Source organism: Solea senegalensis, linkage group LG11 (assembly GCF_019176455.1).
Source record: "Solea senegalensis isolate Sse05_10M linkage group LG11, IFAPA_SoseM_1, whole genome shotgun sequence".
In the NCBI taxonomy this organism is placed as follows: Eukaryota; Metazoa; Chordata; class Actinopteri; order Pleuronectiformes; family Soleidae; genus Solea; species Solea senegalensis.
In genome coordinates, this window is record NC_058031.1 from 20226224 (window position 1) to 20247496 (window position 21273).

At 41.2% G+C, this 21273-nt stretch overlaps 1 protein-coding gene across 2 annotated transcripts; it reads right to left on the bottom strand.

Moving 5' to 3' along the window:
• Nucleotides 1-4109: 4109 nt before the first annotated feature.
• On the bottom strand, nucleotides 4110-21116 carry LOC122777592 (carbohydrate sulfotransferase 11-like). Of its 2 annotated transcripts, none has more exons than XM_044038922.1 (4): nucleotides 20590-21116; nucleotides 8249-8325; nucleotides 6490-6651; nucleotides 4110-5336 (listed from the first exon to the last, which is right to left on the bottom strand). In XM_044038922.1, exons 1-4 carry the CDS (start codon nucleotides 20681-20683, stop codon nucleotides 4653-4655), a joined length of 1017 nt encoding a protein of 338 aa, XP_043894857.1. In that variant the 5' UTR covers nucleotides 20684-21116; the 3' UTR covers nucleotides 4110-4652. The 2 variants fall into 2 exon arrangements, with proteins under 2 accessions (XP_043894857.1, XP_043894856.1); XM_044038921.1 differs by having other exon boundaries at nucleotides 6490-6654.
• Between the last annotated feature and the right edge of the window lie 157 nt (nucleotides 21117-21273).

Genomic DNA, 21273 nt, shown 5'->3' on the forward strand with positions numbered 1-21273 from the left:
CAAAAAAAAAAGGCTACATGGTACTTTTGTGTGACTTTGCTCAGTGGAGAGCTTCCTCTGTCATCAGCACAGGAATATAAATAACTTAATGCGATGAGAAACAAACAATTCAAAAATAGCACACTCTGCTTCTGCTGTACGGGGTTTTTTTATTTGTAGAAACTTCAAGGGTAACCAGCCAATCAGTCAATCAATCACATCAGTGAGTGTACTTCACTTAACACATTCACAGTTTTGTGACACAAGTAAACAGGTGCATGAGATTCACTTCAACTGTGCTCTGTTCACCCCTTCACCAACGACAACGTGGACACTTCTGCAGGAAAAGGCTGGAGATGATCGCCATGTGGGCACTTGAGATGGAAACACAGCGAGTCTCTTTCCCAAGAGCAAGCCACTGACTTGTTATTTGTTTTCTGTGTTTTCCAGAAGAGGAAAAAAAAAAGGAAATTAAAAGGTAAAGACACGTTATTTTGTGCAGCATATCATCAAGCCTGCGAGAAGAAAAAACACTGAGGGTGTGATTGTTTTTCCCCAGTTTCAGTTTCCTGTAGATAATGGCTTAGATCACACCCTCCTACACAGGAGGCCATTTCATGATTTTTACCCTGCCCTCCGTGGAAATACGAATATGATAAAACAAAAACGTAAGGCTTGAATAAAAGAAGCAGTCACTCGTAAAAACACAGATATTGCACCTTTCAAACTGGAAGAAAAACATGGTTTTAAGAGCAGACACGCCTGACATACATGAAATAGTTAATGGAAGAAATATGGATGAGACGGCGCTGTTTCCTACTTGTCTCCACATGCCCCGGACATAACTGTTTACACTGATACTCTAACTCCTGGACATGTCACGTTTAATGGGAGCGTAGCCTGTGATGATTTGTCTTGTTGTTCCTGACAAGAAATTGACTAAACACAAACATGACAGGTCCTGATTCAGTGAAATGTTGCCAATTCATCCAGGGTGGATTAGTGGAACATGCTGCAGCGCAAAGGTCTTTGTGGAGACTGGAAACTGTTCCAGTGAAGCACAGAATTTGGACCGTCGTAACTTTTCGACTGACGCTGCCTTCGAGGGTTCATGTGTCAGCTTTAAATGAAAATAATCCCCACAAATAAAAAAGCTACGGTCTGTTATTTGTTTCTGAAATCCTCTTTCACATTCTGAGACCAATCAATAAATAAAACTGTTAAACAGAGGGAAGACTCTGACAATACTGTAATAAACATGACCCATACTTTGAGTCAGACCACACGACATGATTTGATGTCACTGACCGCGTGGGCAGGGAGCGACTGGAAACCTGAGCTGAAAAAGAACTAGAGAGTGGATGATTACACAAGTCCACAGCACCAAGTTTGTAACAACCCCCTTGTATTCTATGACGGGCTAAATACAGAAGAGGAGACTGCACTGACACTGATAAATGGTTTCAAGGCATTTCTTTTTAAAAGATATCAAGATATCCAAACCACTCATTCTTTTGCCATACGGTCCCTAAGGTATGAGCTGCTTTTAATGACTCTTTCTTTTAAATGTATCATCGCCAAAGGAGGCGACATTTTAGAGCCGTGTGATCCTGCGATATTTTTTGCTTCAGGTTATCATACTGTCAGAATCTCACGCCTCACAGCGCCTCACTGACACCAGAGTGAGTCCGCCCTGTATCTTCTTTTAGTTATGTCCAATGTAGGGTCCCTTTTGACTGGGCTACCCAAAGCTTCCGAGACGTACACCACTGAAGACGAAAGCCAGACGTTAGCGAGCGATCAAATCACGTCACAGACAAACGACCGAGAAAGTGCAGCCGAAAACTCTCAAAAGTTCTACTTCGGGCAACTATTGGTGCTTTTCCATTAAACAGACGCAACTTTTTATGTTTTTTTTTATTGGCTTTTCCATTAAGGCTAGTACCGGGTACCTGCTGCGCTGATACGAATGTGACGTCAACAGACAGAGAGTGTCGTCACGGGAAGAGTCATGATATCCGGCACAAGAATCAAAACAAACAATGCCAATCTGTAGATCAGTAAAAGACTTAAAAAACCTGAAAACATGCATTTACCTCCAAAAAAATCTGGTGTATTTAAGACAACGCAACTTGTTGCCATAATATTTAGGGGTAGTGTATTTCATTTCGACCTTTAAATGTGATGATTTTGTCTCACGACCTTCAAATCCCTAAATTCTATTATTGTCTTTCTGTGTGAATGTGCTTCAATGTGCAAATGTCTGGACCCTATTTGTTGTGGTAATCAGAGAAGGGCGAAGTATTGTTTTGAAACTTTGACCTGAAAAAGATCCAACTGGGACTGGAACGAGAAGCAGAGTCATCTAAACACATGCGGCAGAAGAAATAAATATGTTTCCTCCCAAAATAAGAAAGTAGGACGACAACGGCAGCTGCATAAGAGTTTTGTGTTTCCTGTACAGGCCTTGTGTAATCCAGTACTAACTGTAAAGGAAACTGACAAAGCTAAAATCACAACGAACAAAAACGGAGTCAGTTAATGGCGTTCAAAAGTAGATTTCCCTTCTAAGACTGTTCCCCCTTAAACCCTGGGAAATACTTATTCATCATTTATCACTGGAAGTTTTACTCAAATCTCATGCTCCCCTAAAACCGAGCCAGTTCCTTAACATTCTGCTGAGTCACTCAAACCACACTTTCTGTTTTGCCTGTAATTAGTACAGATTTAGTTCTTTTACAAAACCTTGCTGCAAAACCTTTCTTTTGGGAATTTACAGCCCTGGAAAATTTTTTTTTTTTTTCATTTACGATATATTATAAACAAAATTTGAGCCATTTCATATGCAAGTCAAATCTCCCGTTTTTCCCTGAAAGCACTTGTTTTTTTTTTTTCTTCCAGACACAGAACGAGACAACAGTCTGAGTCACTCATTAGGTTGCATCATTTAACAAACTTTCATGAAATTATGGACTAAACACTCACTCCCTTAGCAGTTTTAAGCGGAATTTTGCAAGTCTGGTCCCTTTTTTCCACCTTATTCTCTACAGCGCTCCCCCTACGGTTTGGGAGCCCATATTTTTTCAACCCCACCGAGTACATCCATCGTCTTTAACTGCACTGTCGTTAAAAACTCCACCACCGCTACCACTAAAATGATGCTATCAATGCCTTGATCTTATAGCCGGGCCCCGGCTCGGGTGTGAGACCTCGCAAGGCTAACAGACGGTAGGCGGAGTGGAGACAGCGCCCAATCTCGCAACAACAAGCCATTTCACCATCACAATGACTCAGAAGCTGTTAAATTAGGGTCAAAATCCTGCACAGTTCTACTTTCTACACCCTCTTCTTCCTACGTCACTCACAATGCAACTCATCCATTCAAAGGCTTTTTAATGAACAATGAATCCGTTTGTCATGAGCCGATCTTCCTGCTCATTAATAAACACTTTCCTAACATTAACGTCGACATGTGCTGAACGGGGTCGTTCAGTGCAGCGGAAGATTACTGGACGTGGATTAACCCCTTGGTGTTCCTGCCTTCATGCTAACAAGGGGAGCTCAGAGCAGGACTAATGCAGGGCTGGACCCGGCCCTGACCACAGCTATGCAGTTGTTTGTTCAGCCTACCTGCCCAGAGCTAAATACAGACAGTGATAGAGGGGCGACGGTGACACATTTTTACTGCAGGATTTCCTATAAAAGATATGAAGATAGTGTCAAAGAAAGCTGTGAAAAATAAGCTCTGGATCTATTCGCCACGGGTTTGATAAGAAAGGTGTATCATATGGTAAAGTATAGAGGTGCTTGGAAGATTTCGATTTGGCATCAGTTTATGTGCAAAAGCCAAGACAGCGAGTAACTTTCCGTACAAGTCAATATTTACTAGGAAAGAAGAAAAACTCCTCATAATTCAATTCATTTTCACAAAATGAGGAGCACCAGATCCACACGGTTCCATAATAAATACTTCATGCTCTGACACACATAAATTAAGGCCTTACAGAGAGATTGTGCTGTAGGTGCTTTGAAACGCTGTGCTGTGTTCAGGTTCACAGTCGGCACATTCACCTCTGCGCCTGTGAGAGAGGAGAACCCGCTCCTCTGAGGTGAATGTATGGCACGGGATGGGGGGGGAGAGCCATAGGAAACCTTTTTTTAACTGTGGATTGCAGCACAGCAAAGTTAAGTAAGGCACATTACAACGACTCCACAGCCACATGTAACACACAGACACACAAACACTACACGTCAAAGAAAGATTTGCTCAATTTGACGACCTAACATCTAGGCAAGAGAAGGAAAAACAAAAAAGTAAATAAAAAAATAAATACTGAATTCTAACTAAAGATACAGCCCTGATGGAAAGGGCTTGTCGACAAGTTAATGTATTAAACTGCACTTTCAAAATACACTGTCTGGATTCTGCTCTGCTATATGTGACATATTCTTGGTCAATTTCGGCACAAACTGTGTCTTTTTTCCCTCCCACTAAGAAATTCACTTCCATTTACCAGAGAGTTGAACCGTGTTCGTTCTCCGTAGTCTTTTTTTGGGGAGGGGGGGAGTAGTAGTGAGGAGTCTGTGATAGACCACAAAGTGCAAAGACATCATTACTGAAATGAGATGTGATCCATTCATGGCACTAACGACTGTCCTTCATTCTCTGCCAATCACCGAGTCCTGAGATACTCTGGTGTGGAGTAGTTGAAGAGCAGGAAGTCCATGCGATACAGGTTGAACAGTTTCTTTTGATAGAAAGGACTGATCTGCTTAAAAAAGCGTGCGGCCATGTTTCCGTCTGTCCTGGTACTCTTTCCGGATGTTGGAAATTCAAGCGTCCCCTCCACTCCGGCTAACCTGAGCACAGCCTGAGCGTCCGGCTCCAGAGTCTCGTACTTGCCCACTACATCGTAGTGGATCAGACATGGATGGCAGAGGGAGTGCACGCGTTCCCAGTGCTCGTTCAAAGGCTCCTCCCGCTGGGTCCGGGGATCCACGAGATACTGGACGAACTCGTGGAAAGAAACGTTATCCCCTTTCTGCAGTGCTTCGGGCTCCGGGTTGGGCCGATGCCGGCGGATGATCTTGGTTCCGTAGCGCTTGTGGAAAGCGGTGTTGTAGCGGCGCGTGAACTTGTTCCGGTAGGCGGACACCAAACGCTCGAAGGGCTCCCGCACGAAGATGAATTTGAGGTAGCTGCGAAGGCGTTGGTTGATCTCTGGGACCGAGAACTCGGAAAGCGTGCGGAGGTTGCCAGCGACGTGCGCCTCGTTGGCAGGGATGGCGAGGGGGTCGGTGTAACGACCGTCACTGGTGAGGACCATGAGGACACGCTTCCAGTTTGTGCAGGCTACCTGAAAATCATAGAAGCAGGGTGGATTTCAAACACTGTGTCAATCATGTTTTCTTTTTTCTTTGCAGCTTCAGTATTAGCAGTTAAAAAACTAGTTAAACATGATTCTCAATTCAATATCAATTATTATCTTAATAGAATGTATTACTTGAACACACTTGAAAGTATAACAAAGTGAATGTTTTACTAAAATGAGAAATGATTCTCTGTTTAACAAGTGTTTATTGTTATCTGGTTTCTTTAACTTTCACTCAAGAGCAAAAAAGTATCTGAGATCAACCAATTTGGACATTTGTATTGCTAGAATCTTTGTGGCCATTTTGCTATTTCAAAATATTAAAAAGGTTTGATGACTTCCAGGTCTAGGACCTCACTTCAGCTTTGTTCTTTGACCCTTGCTGGGACTTTGAATGGGCGTAAATGATACACTTCTCCCATTTTTCCCTAATACAAGTCTTTGAGGGCCACACGGTGGGGTAGTGGTTAGCACTCTCGCCTTGCAGCGAGAAGACCCGGGTTCGAGCCCCGGTTGGAACAAGGGCCTTTCTGCATGGAGTTTGCATGTTCTCCCCGTGTGTGCGTGGGTTCTCTCCGGGTTCTCCGGCTTCCTCCCACATTCCAAAAACATGCAATGTGGGGATTAGGTAAATTGGACGCTCTAAATTGACCATAGGAGTGAGTGTGAGAGTGAATGGTTGTTTGTCTCTAGCTGTGTGTGGCCCTGCGATGGACTGGCGAACTGTCCAGGGTGTACCCCGCCTATCGCCCGATGTAGCTGAGATTGGCACAGCACCCCCCGTGACCCTCTGGTGGAGGATAAAGCGGTTAGATGATGACTGACTGACTGACAAGTCTTTGAGCTTTAAAGAGACTTTCATAGCTTCTTTTAAACAGACGTATGAATGAGCCGTATATTTTGGCTTGGAGGTGATGACGACGGTTCTTGTAAACTGTCGTGTAATGATGGTTAACTTAGACGAGAAAGAGTGCTGTTTTAGACTCAAACTGTAGCTACAATAACTATATTCCAGTTGTAATTAGAAATCAGACCTGTACCTCCACCTCCCTCACCGTCCCCTGCCTTCCCTCACATGGTCTGAAAAGCACTCTAGTTTAGAATTCCAGCTGCACCTCCTCATGTAATGGTAACCAACCTTGGGCACGTAGCAGTAAATAAGGCTGTGTTTATCGTCCACAATGAGGTGTTTGAGATCCTCAGGCGAGAGCACCCGGCGCTTCCTCGTGTGGCTCAGACACGCCTGCTCCAACAGCTCCCTGCGGCCTTGGAGGGACCTCTGAGCTGCCGACAGCTCCAGCTGCTTGTGATGAGGACAATGTAGCGTGGATAAAAAGAGAACGAAAGAAACAGAAAAATAGCCTCATCAAATTGAAACAAAGAAGCCATAAATCCTTTCAACACCTACTCTGGCCTCTGCTGCCAATGTATACTCCACCGTGTTGCATGCTAAACCTAAGTGAAAACCACTGTTTGACAGATTCTATCTGGTCAGCCATACACTGTATGACGACAGGCATCATTAGATAAGTACTGTTGCGTTTACTGTCACCCTCAGAGTTCATGTCCTACAGCTGCAAAACCGAGAAATTCTGAATTAGTGCTACATTTTTTCCCCCTTCCAATGTCAACATCTGCTCCACAGGACATTTAATATTTGAGTTTATCATCATCTCTTTTAAACGTTTCTTTTGTGTACAAAGCAGATAAACATGATATAACATGTTAATTAGTGAGCTTTGCAGGTGGAAGGCAGAGTTTGTTACCTCAGGCCAGCTGTTTCCCTCCTGTATTGAGTTTCTAGCATGAATGCTAAGCCAGGATTTACTGGCAAAAAGCAATCACAGGCTACAAATAAGAGAGATGCACTTCAGATAAGAAACAAAGGGTTACAAGCACATTTCCCCCGAACTTCAAATATGTCATTAATGTGGATAAACCAGTGCAGAACAGCATCTTCAAATGCAGCCAAACTTCAAAAATGAAAATCATTCAGTCAGACCACAAATAAGACAACCAGGATCTGGAGCCAGAAAACCCACTCGGTGAAAATAAGAATATATTCTGCAGGGATTGTGACATTATAAAACTGGTTCATAGCATGAACGTTGACGTGGGGAAAGAGAAGATGACAAGAGGTTGTGCTCTTGTTTATTACATACGTTGTTGAACGACAGACGAATACATGTGCAGTACATTTATTTCCACTTGCCGTACACCCAGGTTACCTTTCCATCCAGATAATTATATCCAAGCCTCTCTCGGATCAACAAGATGTTCCAGGTTGTTCTATAGTAACCTAGCACAGCTTCTGACGGACACGTTCACGAACCCAAAAATGTATATTAAAGGGTCCACGGTAACCGTTATGTAATAAACTGAGTTTATTTAACAGTTCACAGTCACTACCTGTGCATAACCTGAACGCGACAGGAACAGGAACATCAGCCTTATTCAGTTAAAGTGAGCTGCATTGACTTTGTGTCACCCTGTCCATTTGTTAACATCGTTACTGCGAGTTTTCCCTGATTACAGACACGTGCGGTTTAAATGAAATGTCAATATGCTCGTAACATTAAAATATACACAGGTACTCAAGCGTATGTGGTCGATCCTTTTCTCTTTATTTGAACAGTGTAAAAGGAAGAATTAGAGAGGACACGCACCAGATGGACCTCTCCTGATCCAAACTTGAATAGCAATTGAAAGAGAATCTCATATGCATCAATGTATGCGAGCATGTCCTTGCAGAAACCAAAACATGGTCCTAATGTGGCACAACCTCATTTCTAAGGAACTGGCGACGTTTAGGACTAAGATTGGACTTGTGGTTATGTTAAAGTTAGGGTTAGGCTTTAACTGATTATGTGTGTGTGTGTGTGTGTGTGTGCTCTCACCTGGTCTCCATTGTAGAGTGTCTGCAGTGGACTTCTCCTGCTTTTCCCTGGTCTGCTGTCAGTCTTCACACCGGGCTCTACAATGCAACAGGAGAAGATAAAAACCCACTTTATTCTCAGCTCTGCAGCAAAGACCATTTCATAATGTGTTTGAAAGTGTTAGTTTTATTTAACATGGTTCAGTTCTGGTGTATTCTGTGCGTTACATGCCAACAGAGACGTTTTCACCATGGTTGCTTTGTTGAACTGATCACAATTGATTTAAATGTGAAAACCTGAGTGTTACTTTGCATAAACCCAGTGTTTGCCATTGTCACCCAGTGCCTAATAGTTTGTGTGAACCTGAACTGCACCAGTACTGAATCTGCATCCAACTTGAACCTGATGCAATTGTATTGCAATACAATTGTGATATTGTATCGTTACCGTGGTTACTGCATGTGCTCTGTGTAAACAGACATGTGCAGCGTCAATAAAACATGACGATAAAGTTAGAAAGTGTGAGCGACCTCAGCCCGAATATAATTTCAAATATTCGTCTGAACCTCAACAGGCTCAGATATCCATGCTTCAATGTCTATTACAAAATTCAGCAGTCTTATTTGTTCCTCTACAGTTTCATAATGACTAAATGACTATTTTTACACTCCTCTTATCCTCGTAATCTTATCAGAGCAAACAATTCTCCAACAAGAGTTACTGGAAGAGTCAGAACCCTTCCAGCACTTCTCTGCCTTTGTCATGACGTGATGCTTATAATAAACCCTCCTACTTTTCGCCTATAGAATGAAAAGAAACAGAGTGTTCCTTCCAGACTCTTGTGTAACTTATCCATAAGCTACACAAAGGTCTCCTCCTCCTTTCAGTCTCTATCTAATCCAGTTGCAGCCTTTCTTTATCTCCCCTTTCTAATTTGGCTTGTAAGTCATGACTGTAGGACACCATACAAAACAAATATCCATTACTTCACATGTAACAAGTAAATCAGAATAAAGGCTCTGCTGGATTGAAGAAGTGACAAACGTCTGGATGCAGACCTTGTTGTATATTCTCTATCCTCCCTCCCCCAGCCTCTACAAACACATCTGTCCTCTCCTTCTCACTCCCACTCCCATCCCCCTTCTCTCCAGAAACTATTGGTGTCTGCAGCTTACGGGGCAATAACAGTGATTTGTTTTGCACATGTGGCTTACTTTACATCTCAACACAAAGCTGGAGCAGCGAGATGGGGGGGGAGGCGCTTTAATGTAGATATATTTGGGGACTACAATGGAAGGATGAGGAAACACCATCATATGGAAAGCATATCATCTGCCCCTGTGAGGCAAGGTGATGAAATGTCCCATGAAAGGACTGGAATCCAGACGGAGACACAGGCTGCTTGTGTGTCTCCTCTTTCTGCTGAGCTGGCATCAAGCAAACACAGTATAGACAGTATAGCACCAGAAACTATTAATGCACTGATCAGTACGGTCATCAGTGTTGAGAATAATCGTTTGGCCTATATTCAATACTGTTACCTTTGTTTTTTTGATATTTTCTGGCAGAAACACAAAGAAAAATCTGCACCATAAAAACTTCCTTCACACCATCAAACTTGAGTGTCTACCGATACTGATATTATCATTTTAGACCATTTATGAACTATGAAGCTGTTAACAACACATTTGTGCTGAGTCCTTTCAAAGACATCATTCTCCGACTGTGCAACAGATATTGTTCTCCCTAAAAGAAGAAATAAGCAGCCCAAACATGACTCAGCTAAAATGGTTTTGCTGATTTTTATCTACACTTTTACGGTCTGTGCATAATTAAGCATGTAGGATTTTTGGATTGCATCATATTCTACATTTTATCTGCCCAATATCCGATCCAGTGATTTTGACCAGTATCGGACCGATAATGGTCGCGACCGCTGCGACATCATGGTCGCTGGCTGATTGTACTCAATTCCTTTGTAAGTCGCTTTGGATAAAAGTGTCTGCTAAATGACATGTAATATAATGTAATGTAATGACACCGATACTGACCGATACTGATTCCCATCCCTATTAGAAATGTATGAAATTCACTTTCACTTTAGACTCTTTACCTGAGTACCAGAAAAATGTTTTCACTAGGGCTGCAACTAAAAATTTCATAATAAATTCATCTATCCGTTACTTTTCTGATTAATTCATTCATTGTTGGGTCAATGAAATGTTAGAAAAGTCTGAAAAATCATTGATTGGTGTTTCCCAAACCAAATGTCTTGTTTTTTCCACAAAAAATTATTAATTTCTAATGATTTCTGTGCAAAACAGAGGAAAGAAACCATAAAATATTCTCATTTAAGAAGCTGATAAATCAGAGAGCTTGTTTTTTCAGTGTATGTCGCACAAATAGCCGTCTGTTTCAGCTCATGTCATCTTATTTGTGTTATTTTAAAGGCTGATGACAGTCAACAAGTTGAATGTACCGCAGATAAATTGATGCATGTCTACCATAAACCTCAGTGTGGATTTAGCGTCAAGCTCTAAATCATGACAGAAGAAGAAGAAACCAAGAAAGGGGAACAATCACCACACTGGTGAGTCAGTAAATAAAGAGGATCTGAGATAGACAGTGAGGCTGAGACTGTTGTCCTACGGCCTAACTGTCCCTCTTCTGCGTGAGCACACATGAATCACCAAAAATCCTCAACTTCCTGCAAATAAGTCTGTGCCACATCATCTGAACACACAGAGATAGTCATCTAAACCTTGCTGGACCGTGCTCAAAGCCTTCACTTGATGGGTTTGAAATCCACTTCTTAGGCTGCACCGGGTACACTGTATTTATATATGCTACAAATCACAGCAGCTAAGGGGACAGAAACACAAGAACCGTACACAGGAGGAGGAGGTTTCTTGCTCAACGACACTATCATTTATATCTGATGCACCAAAGACCTTAGCAAACTCAAGATGCTTCCTCAGGAAACTGGAAAGTAGGTCAAGAGTCTCTGTTCATATCACAGGTTTAGAGTGATGGTTTTCAAGTGTAAACGCTATATTATGGGGTAGAAACATTAAAAAAAAGAATGTCATCCACATTGATATCTCAAGTGAACGAAGGGAACAGAGGTGAGCACGTGACTTCAGTCACTATGACTGAAGTCACGTGCTTCTCTTTGGAGAGTATTAAGAGTATTGTGTGATTTTCTTCATGTTTATGTCCTATGAATATGTCACGATGAGTTAGTAGCTTCCTTTAAATCAAATTGTAGAATGTACTTTTATCGTTCCCCTTTTCTTGAAAATGTTAAACCTATTTTTATGGGTGGTTATGAATGTTTTAGTGTTTTTACTCCTCTGTTCTTTTACTACTGTGTTTCATTTTTTTCATTTTAGCTTATAACTGTGAAGCCCTATGTAACTTTGGAGAACTGCTATACAAATGAAGATGTTCTAAATCTGGTACAAGGGTTTCTGAACGTTCAACTATGGAAACACTCATCTAAAAAAACAAACAAAAAAAACACAGGGAAATCCAGCCAGCGAGAGCATGTCAAGTGTGAATTCACATCCTCTCTGGAGTATGATCTGTACAGTTTGATTCTCTGAAGAAGAGAAAGTCATGTTGTTGGTACTTTCCAAGCAGTAGCAGTCTTTGGAGAATTCCTATCACCACATGACAATATTCTGTTTAAGCCAGCTCTTAGAAATTCTAAAAAGGAAGAATAAAAATTCACAAAGTTTTGGTACTTTTTACCTCATAAGTGTTGTGAGTCAAGGGACGGTAATGAAGATCCACTTGACAAAAATGATCCTCTGATTAGACCTCTACCACTACCAGATTGTCAAGGTTTATAATGAAATATCACACATTTTATTTTCTAGGTTCATAAACATTATCATCATCATCTCAAGTGCTGATTTATGACAAAATACCTAAACACAAATAGCATTCCTATGAGATTTAGCTCGACTGTAAAGGAGTCAGGCTTGAATTAGGGTTTATAGAAGATGTTACTTCTTGCCCTGGTTTGAAGAGAGAAATACGTTCTGACATTTACAGATCTGTAACTCGATAAAGTTTTCAATAAAAGCCAAGTAATTCATTTTCCTGAACCTTTCGCTTGAAGCTCAAGAGTGTAAAGCTAAAGGTCTCTACGTCTAGCCATCAGCCAGCTGAGTTTCACTTCCATTAGCTGTGGATAAAAAAGGTACAACTTAGGACCAAACTTTTTTACCCTTTATAGTCCACACAAGTTTGTACCTAAACTCACATAATCAGTGATTTTGTTTCAGACACGTACTCTTCTCTCCTTTCCATCATCATTAACCGCACGTTTGTGTATGTCGTGTGCTATCACAGAAAACCACTACTTCCTCTCAAGGAAGTGACACAACTGACTGTTGATGAAGAGCACAGGAGGCCTCAGTCTAAAACATTCACAGACAGGCCCATTTTAAACCTGAGTCTAAGTGCATGTCTTAAAGTCTTAAAGCATGTGATGTTATATTCCCTGACAAACAATAGTCCATTAAGACTGGCATCGTTATAAACAGACAGCACTCACTTATGACTAATCAGTTGACATAAATACATTGATGTTGAAAATCAAAACAATTTTGTTTACTAAAAATGTGCCTCTGTCAGTCCAATATAACAAAACTTTGAAGGGCTTTAAGAGCTGCCTCAGTCCCGAGCTGCTGGTGAATGAACTCTTATTTTGAAAAACATCCTCAATACATTTAAAGGCAGAGAGGATCATGTGACATCTATACTGTAAAACTGCACTTAATTGCGTCTGAGAGGAAGCTCTGTCTTTATGACGGCCATGTGGTGGAAGTTTCCATGAGATGAAACAAAACCACCATGTAAATTGCTTTGATGGGGGTAAGAAAAAGTCTTGTTTCACAATATGAAAGAGAAAATAGAAGGACACAAATGACACAACAGGCGTCAGGAGACAGAAGGGCTAGTGGGAGAACCTTGACGCCACACTTCTCGTGTTGGTTTGACATGATATGCCTTTATTTTTAAGACTAGCACCAATCTGATCTCATGAGCTGCAGATGGTGGTGATTGGGACAAAAGATTGGGTAACTTTGCCTTCAGTGATATCCTATAGCAACATGGGAAAAGCACTTCCTTCTCATACCTTCCTGATGTTAATGTATAGTATTCTTTAAAATGGGATTGAGAAACATGCCTGCAATATAGATTTATGGGGTAATTATCATGTCAACCAGGTCATTCCTCATGTCAAAAAACATGTCATACATCAAGTTGACTGAGCTCTCTCCACACCATTAAAGGTTTTAGTTTGACTTTGACTTCCTTTAGGTTAGACTTTAGGGTAGAGAGGCCCCCCTAAGTGGGTGAGGCCCTAACATACTTGGGTTATTATTCACAATTGTGTAAACACAGCGAAAATGTACAGGGCTGAGATTAGAGAAGCGAAAAGGGGATTAAATGACACCAGAATATTACATTTTAGCTGGGTAAAACATGCCATTTGATTCATTTTGACCAATACACACTTCTGAAAGTTATTATCAGTACTACTGGTTAAGTATGGCTTGATACCACTTCACAAACTTGAGTATCTACAGATACTGATACCAATTTCAGTCCAACAGAGTCCTCTTTCACCTTTAAACATGCTCTCACAGCTCTAATGATCTCTGCTGCATAGCTGACTTGTGTATCCCTTACTCAAATTCAGCTCACGATGTTGGTGATGCATGTCTCTCTTTACAACCTGTGCGTGCTTAGTAAAGCATTTATGGGCTATTTTGTATTTTTGCATCATATCAGACTTGACATTTGTCTTTTTCCCCATATCATTCAGTGATGTTGAAAACTGTATATGTCAAGAAGCTACCAAGAGAAAATGTAACAATTCACTTAACATTAGTTTTAGATGTTCTGGAGAATGTCCTGATTGACTTGTGTGGACATTTGCTTTTTCACATTCAGTGCAGCCCCTCCAGACAATTTCAGGAACAAGTCCTGACTTCAGTGCATGTGTGAAAGCAGCTTCACTCAGTCGACCCAGCTGTGCCTATTTCCTGAAGTATGCTGTCCTACAGGACTGTGTGGCGCCCTTATACCTAAAACAACAGAGACCCTGCAAAGCATTAAAGATGCAACGGATAGATCGCAGCTTGGCTCCGACAGAAGAAGTGACAATCAGAACCAGTGCTACTGGTGTAACACAACGAGTAAGATCAGAGGCAGACCAGACTATGAAGCACAGAACCACAACATCATCTTCAACTACTTAAAACGAAAGCCTACAGCTCTTCGGCTCTTGTCATTTCATATAAATCCACTTATACCTTGGTGCTTTCTCTTTATGAAAAACATCCATACAGTTGGTGAAGCCAGAGGGTTTAGAGATCTTCAAGAAAAAGCATATTTGGTACGTACTGTCCATCATACAGCATGAGACAGCAGCCTGCAATGGGAGTATGTTGTGTAGAGTATGAACTGAAGACACTTAAAAACAACAAAACAGTCTATTTTTGTTCAAATGGCTTTGAAAGTGCGTGCATTCATGCCCATATAGTACTTCAAAAAGTTGTTCGGCTTCACCCGGAATTCGTCACAGGACATGTTCAAGCTTTGCTAACCCTTTGCTAACCCCAGCTATTTCTATGACTTATATTATACTCACTCTGAAAATGGCGACCACACAAGTGACAGAAGTCAGATATCAGGTGTTTAAAGTGCATGGGGCAATCGTTTAAGCATTTCAGCATGTTTAAATGCTTCCACCGTCATGTCAGTTATTCTGGTTTCCCTTTTCACCTACTGATGTTCACTTGCAAACATAAACATTTTAGTTTTTGTGGAAAGTAATGTTAGGCTTTATATTATACAGTTGTGCTAGAAAATGAGAGTTACGCCCCATGTTTCCGGGTGAGGCCGAGAATTTATTGAAGCACTGCGGTGGTAACACTGATGTGTTCAATTAAAGGATTATAATGTGTATAATAATGGCATGAATATGGGTGAGCAAGTATGTATTTGTGTAAATACATGCCTTCAATGACAAAGATCACAGTGTGTGTTTGTGTGCCTACAGTAGGATTAGCTGTGACTCCGTGTGTGGGCACAAGAAAGAAAAAAAAAAATCAGAGCAGGCCTTGATGTTACATCTGCTAGAGTTTGTGATGTGCCAGAGAAACCACCACAGCACTAGTGATGTCTCGTGAAAAACAAACCTCAGAAACCTGCCAGTCATCTTGGTCAGTTGATTTTTCACATCTCAACTGAGATTTGATCAGTATGTGACATCAGTTGTGTAAACACTAAAGAAATCAGAAGCACTGCCACTAGATGTGTTATTTGGGTGTCTGCAGGCAGTTTGGCCTGTTGATAAGACAATTCACTATTGTTCCCCAGAGCTGGGAATATGTCACAAAAGGTTTCCCACCCTATTACATTATGAAGTGATACACAGCTGCCTACCAAATAATGTGGAAGTGTCAAAGTGTGAATGTAAAGCATGCACCATGAACAGAAAGTAAAAAAGAGAAGTGAGGCTTTCTGAGTGCACTGTACGATTCTGGACTCAAAATCCGAAAAGGCCTCAGACACTGTACTAAATGCTGGATTGGGCACTGGCAAGTACATAAAACCTGCACACCAATCCACTAACATGTCTTTAAAGTGTGTCAGTTACACCCAGATACAACTATAATCTTCCTTTCCCAGAAATCAAGTCATCTTCATTGCTCCAAATCAGCAGTTGCGAATACTATTTTTGGAATAGCAAAGAGCAAGTGATTTCTGGTAGTGTTTCATTAGCCAGAGTCATTATTTTTATTATTAGTAGTATTATTATCATTATTATATAAATATTTTTACACTAGTGAAGTGGCATGGCAACATATAACACATGCAAGATGCAAAAAATATTTGATATTTGTGTCTGCAAACTGAGCGGTTTTAAAAGGAATTGCTTTTTATTCCAAGTTCAGAGTCAATATCGGCAAGGAAAGACAGTTTATTACAAAATTCTAAATTTCGGAGATAATATCCTAGGATTTAGTGCTAAAGGGGAGATGATAGAAAACAATTTCCTGTGTGAAACTCCGAGCGTGGATTCAATTCAATCCTGTAAACGCCGACAACTTCTTCCCCATCCTTCTCAAAGTGAAGTGCACCGCCCTTCCACAAAGTCTCTTGCCATAGTAACGCGAGCGTGAACTCGTCCGACATACACACAATGACACCATGCCACAGCACTGCTGAGTCAACGTGACCACATAAAAGACACTGAGGAAAAAGAAAGTGGGCGTGCATCTCTATTTTTGTTCAAATTATGATGTATCTAATAAGAGAGGCTGAGTAGGAAACGGCACATGTTAGAGAGATGTCTTCGACATTTTTTCCTCCTCATTTGTCAGAGCATTTTGTGGGTGCAGTGGGTCTGTAGTTTAAAATTGAAGATAGGGAATATTTTGGGGGTCTTAAAATACCTCTACAGAAGGCATAAAAATATAAAAAATGTGAGCCGGTTGCTCCTTCCATGACTAAAGCTCCAAATAAGGAAACATCTGAACTTCCTTAATTGTATAATTACCACAATAAATCTAATGAGTATAAAGCAACACAATGGACTGGATTAGTTTCATGTTCATTTCCTGAGAGCCAAACCCTGGGAGTTTGGCACAGGAAGCGTGACAATGGCGGCACAACAATAATATGCACTGTGTAGGCTGAGTGTCCGGTATTAAACAGTGGGCTTAATTGGAGGATGTGGTTCTGTACGTGTGGATCGGAAGTATGCGGGGGCATTTAAAGAAAGGAGATCTACACTGAACGTGCTGTCATTTATTTATTTACATGTGGGGGTTAAACTGAGATCAAAAAACAGAAGAGGAACAGAAGAACAATGGCTGAGGGATCCTGTCACAGAGATGACATGTTTTTGACAGAAATAGAGTCATGATTTGCGGTATTATTTCAAAAGGCAAACAGATTTATGACACAAGCACAAATAAACACTTAAAACGCAGACTTTAAGAAAAGTCTGTCAACACGCGAACTACAACAGTCCACACATGGTTCAGACATCGAAACAACTGTGTGTGGGTGAGGTTTCAGTTTCATATGATGTTTTTTCTCAACTGCTGAGTTGACAGATGTCATTTAATGATGTTTATGGCTATGACTTAGTCATTTCTCCTCAGAAGAAAGAGAGAGAAGGAAAATAAACGACCAAACATCTAGCGAGTCGGTCTCAAACTAAAATACAACAAGTGTGATGTGTTGGTTGTGTCAGAGCAGGTCGTCCAGTAAACAATCAATACAATTTGAATTCCTGCCAAACCGGAGGCAAATATGAAACTGGGTCGATTTCTCAGTACAACAGAAAATCTGAGAGTGATGATACCATGTGGATGAGATGGTGAGATTGGAGCAGGTGCAGTGGTCAGAGTTTAAGAGGAAGAGGGTGACACAGATCTCTAAATAAAAGGATGACACGCTTACAAAAGTAAAAACGTGTGCAGTGACAGGTTTCCGTTAAGGGTGGGCAGGAGCAGAGAGGGTGAATGTCGGTAGGTTGTAAAAATATAGAAATAAACAAAACATTCTCAAGGTAATATTATGTGTTGGGTTCTACAAATAAACCACCAGATCATGTCAAATATCGTGACATGACACAAGATATTGTCTTAGATTGCCTCATACATGATGTCACTTCCTGGTGGTTACACATTTTTATAAACAAATGAACTGACGATTGGTTGTTAAAAGGCTACCTCATAACACACTAATTATTTGTATTATAGCAGAATTTTACCATATTCATAGGTAATTTCATTGTTTCTAACGCACGTAAAATATCCCTCATTTAACATTAAAAAGCCAAAGAAATAAACCAGGTATTATCTGAAATGAAATAACTCTATTCTGTCATCTCAAAACGTTATTCACGAGTCAAGAGAAACAACCTGTGCGCAGCTTTATATATCGGGACGTTGCCTAAAAATAGATATTGTTTATAAGTCATAATGCCAGTCCTAAAACCCACCACTATAATTATGGCTTAATAATCCATGAGACTTTCCAAGTCCTTAAAACAGAGAAGTTTGGAAATACTGTTGCTTTCATCTTGGTCTGAATCTAAACTGGGTGTGTTTTAGTCTGGACTGGTAAAAACCTTTTGGAAATGACCTACACCAGAGATGTGGTGTAGGTAGGCTTTTAACCCCACTCTGACTAGATACACAGTAATTAAGGAAGCTGTATGCTTTGCCGTTGTGAAGTCGTCTTCTCTGATGTGGGTTACATGGTTACTGAAAGACAAGCCTCAACAGGTCGGGCAATGAGCCGACAGTACATGCAGAGGGGGGGATCGATGGTGTGTTTCTTAAAGATTTCTACATGTGTTCAGCATTTGGTGGCTAACTGCTGTGGTTCTGAACATGTGGCTGCTTGACGCAATTCAGGAGAAACTATCGATGTAGTGAGGCTTTTTTTTCCCTAAAAGATATCTCATTCCTGATGATTTTATTTCCTGTATGACACATCTGATTTAGTATATGCTGCGATGTGCATGTTCCCCCCCCTTATTGCGTAAAATCCTCATGAGTTCAGAGTTCTGAATATTTTTCCATTTCAGCAAAAGCTCAGAGTGACCCCCACGCTGCATCGTTCTCCTGTTTTTTTTTTTTTTAGCCAACCACATAAAAAGACCTCTTCTTGTAAAAGAAAAAGATGAACACTTTGCATGTGTGGCCAGCGCATATCCAGCACCTATCTTTCTCCCCGTCTTCCCCCCGACTGAGCCCTGACTTTTCTCCCTGCAAGGCTGCAGTCCCCTGGGGGCCAATCTGTCTTTCAGTGTCCAGAATGGGCTGAGCCCGGGGAAACAAAGGGAGAGGAGAGGTAAGAGGAGGAGAGCAGGGCTACGAGCAGAGGAATGCAGGAGGTCGAGGGGTGGGGGGTTTTCAAAACATTCCACTGTTCACAGTGAGCGTATTCATACCTAATTTCATTCACATTTCATTATGTCTGTGCGCATGCCCGCACCTTCATGCAGGTACACGAACACATACACACACATATGCCAATGCTGCTCTGTCAACCAAAATCCATGATGCACCGCCCTCACAATGTAAAAGCCTAAACTGCTGCCTAAAATGTGTTTGCAAGGCCACTACACTACATTATATAGTACCACATGTTATGGTAACCATGTAACATTCATCAATTATTAATCAATTACTAAATGAATCTTAATTTTGACAATTGATTCATCAGATTGACTGTCCTTTTTTTAAGAATGAAAAACAAGCATCCTTGATTTGCTTTGTGGACACAACAAGACCTTTAAAAACGTCACCGTCGTACATTTGTTTAATGTAATATCAAATAGGGCGCTGCAAAATATATCGAAAATGTAACGTCACCATGAAATCGGCCTGCACAAAATGCAAATCGCAATAAGATATATTCACATATTCACAAAGACTGCTTGAGCAGCGATTTCCTCCACATAAACTTAAAGTTCGTGCAGATCACTGTGTTACCACGGTGAGAGACCAGGGAATGTAGATTATTCCTAGTGCTAATTTTTGCTCCGAGAGGAATGTCGCTAAACTAATTTTGTTGGTTTGGCTTTATTTTATCATTTTCTCCCAAGATGGCAGCCTAGCACACTTAACATATCCCCTCCATAGAGCAATATCCTCATACCCCAACTACTTAAGCAGAGAAAGAGGCACAGAGAGAGAGAGAGAGAGAGTGAGTTGGATTTCAATTTTGTATACATCTATTTCAAACTTAACTTTTCTCAGATTTTTTTTGTGATTCATTTCAGGAATCCTTCTTGTAAGGGATGTTGTTATCTAGAGGAGCATAGAAGGGGAGCATTCAAATTCCATAAAAAACGGTTATTTCCAAGTTGCATTTCATTTGTACAGAGACTGCACTGTCCACTCACTGTTTGGACCCATATTTGCATAACCTAAGCCAACCCAACATAAAATGAAATACTAGTTTATCATTTATCATACGGTCATCACAATAATCAACGACTTTATCGAATATTGCATGTTTTCCTGACATCATACAGCCCTAATATCCAGTTATTATTTAATAATAGTGTTTTCACTGCAGTGAACAAATGACACATTGTGCCTCCACAAAGATGAAGTTTAAGCTACCGTGTTTTCTACACACTGTACCTGAGACTGGACCCCCATAGTTTCACTGTCTTTGTTCATACTGCACTATTTTTTTTTCTTCAAAAAAGAGCCGATGTGGCATTTAAAAACACACACATTGAAATAATAATATTTCAAAAGGATCAATACGTTCTTTTGTCAAAAGGCTACGAGTGCTTTTCTCACCTGGCTTGGTGATGCTCTGGAAGTAAAGCACGAGGACCAGAAGCGAGCCGAGGCACATCGCCAGGAACAAGCGTCCTCCTCTGGGCATCCTCATCCTGAAGCCCCGCTCTGCTGGCGGAGCCCCCGACCCCTCGTCGCTGCTTCGACCCGGTTCATACGGGACAACTCAGCCGAGGATGCGAACCACTCCAAAGATGAATGACCATATTTATTGATTGCGGCGGAAACTTAATGTACAGGCAGCCAAATCCAGGATTAGAGGACGCCACACAGTTGACGTTAACGACAGTGGGACTTGAATCCAGAGCCGCCTGATGGGGTCTTCTTCGCCAGGTTTTTACGGTAAAGTTAACTCACTAATAATGACACATTAAGTAATGTCACCTTAGCTAAAATGTTAAAGAATGTTTTTTGATGTGACACGTCTCTAAGCAAGATACAAATCTGTCACTATACAGATATCGTATCGCCTCGTTTCAGCTGTTACTCGCTCCGATACGACACCGTGTTTGTCGAAGCCACACTAACTTCTCCTCCGCCAAAAATGGACGGGGCACCATGTCATGACGTCACAGCTACTCTGCTTCACTGGCTGCTGTGCTGACTTCAGGTGACGTCGGACAAACTGCGACAGAGTGAGAAAGTCGGATTTTCCATGTGAAGCGAATGCTGTTGTAAGCAGGT

Bases quoted from the DNA above. Each gene is read 5' to 3' on its own strand.
- LOC122777592 (XM_044038921.1), bottom strand. From the start codon at position 20,683: ATGAGGATGCCCAGAGGAGGACGCTTGTTCCTGGCGATGTGCCTCGGC. The intron at 8,326-20,589 runs GTGAGAAAAGCA...GTTGCATTGTAG, and splicing joins CCAGAGCATCACCAAGCCAG to AGCCCGGTGTGAAGACTGAC. The intron at 6,655-8,248 runs GTGAGAGCACAC...CCTCATCACAAG, and splicing joins CACTCTACAATGGAGACCAG to CAGCTGGAGCTGTCGGCAGC.